A 6125-nucleotide genomic window follows, 5' to 3' on the forward strand; every position below is an offset into this window, starting at 1 on the left:
CTAGCCGTTTTTGTCTTGAATTTTTTTTTAAATTATTATCTTTTCAAAGGAAAAATTACCTATAAAATAAATGAAAATTAATTTATAAAAATTATTTATATAATAAATTTTATAATATAACAATTTCAATAATAATTTTATTACTTTTTATCATCATTAAATAAATATTTTAAATTCTATTAAGTCTAATTAGTTTCTTATTTATTTATGAAGAACCAATACTTATAGTCTAATAAAAAATATTGTTATATCTTTATTGACACAATATATAATTATAGTTTTTCTTTTTATGAAATTATATATTTTTTTGAGTTAAATATATTTATAATTTATTAACTTTTATTAAAAATTAAAATTAATTTTTCTTTTAAATAGACCAACTTAATTTTTCGTTTTTAATATACGTATAAATTTAATTATTTTTAAACATAAAATAAACTTAATAAATTTTACCAAAATTAAAATACTAAAAATATATTTAATATTTCTATAAACCAAATTAATATAAAGAAATTAATTAGATATGAAATTGAAAATAAGCATATATATATATATATATATATATATATATATATATATTAAAACTTATATATATTCATAACATTAGCGTCTTTTCAATTATAATAATCCACATAACTTCATCTAAATTTAAAACAATTATTTTTATAACCATTATTTTCAAAACTTTTGTGGATGCTTATATAATTATTTTTAATTCTGAATCCAATTATTTTATTTTACAATTTAACTTATTAATTAAAAATAAATAATAATATATATTAAGTTAAAATACTTGTTTAAGTACTAAGTTGATTTTGTTAATTTAGTTTCGGAAAAGTTAGGTAACAATAGCTACATTGTGAGGAAAAAGAGTAAGTAAATACAATCTACAGAGGTTTTACAAGTTAGCCATTAACATGGCTCGAATTTTGGCTCTGAGTTCATCAGGAACATCAGTTACTTCAGGTGATTGAGATGAAGCCCTTGCATTAGATAATCCAGCAGATGCCTCCCTGCTACCACGTCCAACAGCGGACTTTTCCAATTTCATAATTATTTCTCCCTCCTCCAACTCTGTTTCTCTGTCACCACGGGATCTGCTCCCACGCTTTACACTTCTGCTTCGGTGCCTGTGCTCACTATCAGACGAACTATAATGTTTATTAGAACGGCGAGAATGTCTACGTTTATGGTGTTCGTCATCAGAGGAACTATCGTAGTTATGACGACGCCTTGAACGTTGATGTTCATCATCAGAGGAATTGTCATGCTCGACCCCTCTGTAAGAATGCCCGTCTTTGGAAGAGGATTGTCTTCTCTTGTGCTTATGTCTGTCTCGACTGTGGTGTGAAGACCGATGTCTTTTTCCTGATCGTTTGTGTCGTCTTTTATCTTCTTGGTCTTCTTTCTTCTCGTCTTCCTCCTCCTCTTCGTGTTTACTATGTCTTGAACGGTACTTTCTTTTTGAACGGCGTTCGTTATCACCACTAACTTTCTCCTCATTCTTCTGACTTTTATCTGAATTATCGACAGAAATTTTCTCAGAATTTTGACTTTTATCTGAATTTTCGACGTCAAATGGAACAGAACTTCCTTCCCTTTCTTTACCCACAACATTCACAGTCTCAGCATCTGAACCGGAAAGGCCAGAGCCAAGTGGTTCCACTGACAAAGCTCGTGGCAATTCACTTGCTCCAACACAGCTTTTTAGCATGGCTGCAAACATCTTTGCTCGTTTCAATCTCTCTGCTTTAATCTTTTGCTCTTTAGTCATATGTGCTTCGGAGGAGTCCGCTTCACCTGCTGTTGCAATAGCTATCTTTTCCGCAATAGCCTTCGCAACAGGGGCAGAAGCCCCGGCCTTTGCAATCAAGTTTGGATTTTCAACAAGAGCTTGTGGTTGGGATGAATACAGACTCCCAGTCCCAGAGCTAGATAAATACCCACCATCACTTCCAAGACCCTGACCACTACCACTTGATGTCTTGTTAAAAAGTTCTAAATTAGGGTTTTTAATACCCCTAGTGGCAGCCTGAAGAATAGCTGCTGTCGCCGCTGCATCCATGCTAACTGTGTTTTGAGCTTGGTCTTTGGGAATTGGATCTTGACCATCCTTCTTTGACTTGCCAATAGTCATCTTGAACTTTTCTTTTCGGTCCATATCATTTGGTAGATCAGAAGCCATAGATTCATGTAAATGATTGTCACTTTCATCATGTACACCAGAATTATTGTCCACCGCTCGACCTACTGGATTGTGCTTCTGGTGGCCCTTGCCGCGTAACTTAGACTGAACAAAATTAGGAAGATAGACCGTAAGTAGTAGATCAGAGTCAAAATTAACAATAGCTAAATCAAATTTGCAAATAATTCATGGAACACTAGTGCACAAAATGTCTCCAGAACCCAAATAAAATAATTACTAGAAATTGAAGGCACTATTTAGCAGATGACAATGTCTGGCAATTAAAATGTATTTTTTCTTAGAGGGATGGGTAGCGTAGATGGCATTCAATCTTAGAGTGACAAGGATATGTCCTACAAGCGAGTAAAGTGCAGGTGCAATTAATTGCTCGCTTATCAGGGAACAATTTGAACATACATTAAAAATAAGTGCACTTTTATTATTCCGTGAAACTCACCTGTTCTACAGTCTGAAGAACTTTTAGATAGTAAGTATGATATCGATTGGATGGCAGAAGAAAGGGGAACCTTCCATGAGGACGATCCTGTTCTGCAAGAACAGCCTCAAATTGTTTTCCGTTTTTTAGGATGAACTCAACGATCTTCTCTATAGCTCTCTTTAATTCAGATGGAGGTTCAATAACAGGCAGTTCAATCTTAGCTGCAGTACTGGGGAAAGAAGTCTGCGACTTGTTCTGTGTATTATTAGACGTTGAATCCAAGCCATCACCTGATTTTGCTTTAACTGTGGTTGCAGTCTTAACAGTACTGATAGATTGATTCCGCTTTATGACTGGAACTTTTTCTTTCAAAGGTACTGCGTTTTTAGAAACGTTTCCATCCTTCTTGACCACATCTGAACAAGATTCTGCCGGCTCTACTCCAGGAGAAGTATAAGTATTAACAGCATCAATAGCTCCCCCGCATTCCTTTTTCCCAATGTCAAAAGTGTTCTCAGATGTACCATCCTCATCCTCTCCGGATCCATAGACAGATCCAAGCAAAGACAATGCACCACCTATTTGATCAACCCCCTGAGTCTTATTGATGTCCTCGGTTGAGCTGCCATCATCTTTGTCAGCTTTCAGAAGTTCTTTGTGATTAATAAGAAATCTAAAATATGCATGAAGATGATGATCCGGCATCAGAAATCCAAAGGTTGGATTATCTCCTTGTTTCACCCTAAGAAGGATTTCTGACTGACTTCCATGTTTGCAGACAAACATTGCAGTCCTTGAAATAATCTGATGTATTTTCTCATTTGGAGGCTGGAAAAGAACAACAAACAACAAATGTTTCTCAATCAATAAATTCAAATTTCAAGATTAGCATAAGTATAAACTTAGAAAGGGCCTTGCCAAGCAGAATATTAAGATACTTGTATCTTACTAAACAAACACGTGACAACTTCAAATATACTTGGATAATGATAAAGATCAAGAAACAGAACTTTATGTAGACAAGTATCATCCCATTTGCTCTCAAGAGATAAGGAATCAACAAATTTCTATCATCCTAATCCCACCTGCACGGCCCCTTCTCATGACATCAAAAGGAAAAAAAGGTGCCTGTGAATGGCTACCTTGAGTCACAAGAACTCCATTCATGCTCCGAGCATCTGAAACTTAGACATCATAAGCCTTAGAATAACATATGTACCCTAGACAATTATCACCTAATGACATTGGTTAAACAATGAAAGGTCAATTAAGTTAGTAACATTCAAAAACCACACAATTAAAGTATGTATTAAGACATGTTACTCACCAGATTATGGAGTAGACTCTCTGGTACTGGGAAGTTTGGACGAAAACTAGACTCAGCATCATCGTCCTTTGTCTCCATGGAAGCATTAGTATTTCCATATGAAAAGGCAACAGCATGAAAGGCAGCCGAACTTACTGGATCTGAACCATTATCTAAACAAACATAAAGGTGACATCCGACATCAGAATCCAATATAATTCTCAAAGGCAACAATACCATCCAACTAAAACAGTAATTGGAACACAGAAGAAGCCAAAGGTAAATTGAAGACAGGTGAAAACATCCTTACTTGTATTCTGACACACGAACCGTAGCAAATTACATTCCATCCTGCAAATGTGACATTGTGGTTGCACAAAAACAAAAACACTCAACAGTCTCAGGTGGAAGCTGGAAAAATAAAATATTGTTCCAAGTTTCCAACATCAACTGAAAAACACTTGACTTGTAGCCAACAAAGCACCATCACCTAGTTGCCTCAACTAAATGCTGTGTCCAACCAAATATATCAATGTGTCAGAAAGACAATAACATATTGAACAAACTTGATACCTTATTTGTTTAAAAACAGATTTCAGATTGAACAAACTTGATACCTTATTTGTTTAAAAACAGATTTTGTCTTTCAGACACATTGATCTATTTGGTTGGACATGACATTTAATTGAGGCAACTAGGTGATGGTGCATTGTTGGCTACTATTATATTAAAGCTGTAAAGTTAGCAAATTTGTACATAAAATGTGAATTAGATAAATCTTAATTGTCAATTGAGAATTTTGCCATGTTGTTTAATATATACATCCCCAAAGATATAAGCAACGTCAACATTGAAGTTGGCGGCCATATCGATGTTGAAGTCAAATTCAGTATTTCATAGATCTCATTCCTTTTATATAGAAAAACTTATGTTTTTGATAACATTTTTTGTCTGTTTGTATATTACTGTACTTTCATATAGCTGTAGTGGATTTTCATAAAATGTTTTAAAAACTATACAAATCCACGAAGTATCCCAAAGCATAAGCATCTATGGAAAAAAATGAATTATTGACATTTCATAGGTTGAATACTTCAGCGATACCTATCAGATTAGATATACAAGAATATCGGTATTTGAGAAATCAAATTGAAGTATGGTACTCTATAGCTCACAATCCAATATGTCACAACACAAACTTTAAAAGCCTCGGTTCTACAATAAAAAGTAGAAAGCTATGCATGCAAGCAAAAATTCTTGCTAAAGCCCACAAATACCAAAAAGCTTTATCTTAAAGCTTGAGTTCTACGGAAAACCAAAATTTCAATCCAAGGTTTTCTAAGGACTGCCACCAACTTGCATTTGATTGACTTTTTCTCTGACTATAGCTTCTAACGAATGGGAATGAACCTTAGAAAGCAAAAGTCCGCAATTTCTCTCCAGCAAAAGAACATAAAATAAGCTCGAAGAAAACATCATCAAAATAAAACTACCAGTCATACTTTTGAGAGCTTCTCATAGAGGAAAAAAAAAACTCAACAACTAACACAGTACCAATAAAAAACGAAATCATATTCAGATAATATCAAATAGAAGGAACTAGAAAGAGAAACGAAGAGTAAAATTATACATTAGGTTTACCTTGTGGTTCTTCCTCGAGAGAAGAAGAAGGGAGATCGAGATAGCGTAGGTGATCGAGGTCGGGTTCGGGCTGAGGAGGGCGGCGCTTGAGGCGCGGAGGAAGGGGAGCGGAGAGAAGGTGGCGGACATCGTAGCGATCGATGGAGAGGGAGTTCCATTCCACCAGAGCTTCCGCTGAATTCACGAACGCCGCCATGCCGTCGTCGTCGAACAGCATCGCGTGACGCCCAACCACCTCCAGATCCATCGCGTCTGCACCTTGATTATCAAATTCAACTTCGCGGATCGCACTACTCTCTTTCTCTCTCAAATTTAAAAAAAGATGAGAGAACAAGTGTATGAAGCTATGAATGTAAAGTTATGGATGAACGAATTTTGGGATGTCGTTTTAGAATTGGTACCTGGGGACGTGCCCTATCTGTAATGACTGGGCCCGAATTTTGGTTGGATTTTGGGCCTTTGGCCTGTTAGTTATTTTGTTTTATTTATTGTCGACTTTTATTAAATACTATAATCTATTTTTGTATGATAAAAACAAAACTATTTTTCATGTA

General features: G+C 35.2%; 1 protein-coding gene across 9 annotated transcripts; it reads right to left on the reverse strand.

The window, feature by feature from the left end:
- Positions 1–793: 793 nt before the first annotated feature.
- LOC106764748 (splicing factor, suppressor of white-apricot homolog) lies at positions 794–5951 on the reverse strand. 9 transcript variants are annotated; one of them, XM_014649115.2, is made up of 5 exons: positions 5572–5881; positions 4241–4281; positions 3952–4103; positions 2643–3452; positions 794–2290 (listed from the first exon to the last, which is right to left on the reverse strand). In XM_014649115.2, the coding sequence occupies exons 1-5, from the start codon at positions 5727–5729 to the stop codon at positions 899–901; spliced, it is 2553 nt and encodes an 850-aa protein (XP_014504601.1). In that variant the 5' UTR covers positions 5730–5881; the 3' UTR covers positions 794–898. The 9 variants fall into 9 exon arrangements, with proteins under 9 accessions (XP_014504601.1, XP_014504600.1, XP_014504602.1 ...); XM_014649114.2 differs by lacking the exon at positions 4241–4281 and having other exon boundaries at positions 5572–5951; XM_014649116.2 differs by having other exon boundaries at positions 4241–5707.
- Positions 5952–6125: the final 174 nt, after the last annotated feature.

Source organism: Vigna radiata, chromosome 6 (assembly GCF_000741045.1).
Source record: "Vigna radiata var. radiata cultivar VC1973A chromosome 6, Vradiata_ver6, whole genome shotgun sequence".
Taxonomy (NCBI): Eukaryota; Viridiplantae; Streptophyta; class Magnoliopsida; order Fabales; family Fabaceae; genus Vigna; species Vigna radiata.

Coding starts and splice junctions, on each gene's coding strand:
- LOC106764748 (XM_014649114.2), bottom strand. CDS start 5,818: ATGGATCTGGAGGTGGTTGGGCGTCACGCGATGCTGTTCGACGACGAC. Junction 4,104..5,571: donor TCTCGAGGAAGAACCACAAG/GTAAACCTAATG, acceptor ATGTTTGTTTAG/ATAATGGTTCAGATCCAGTA. Junction 2,291..2,642: donor TTCTTCAGACTGTAGAACAG/GTGAGTTTCACG, acceptor AATTTTGTTCAG/TCTAAGTTACGCGGCAAGGG.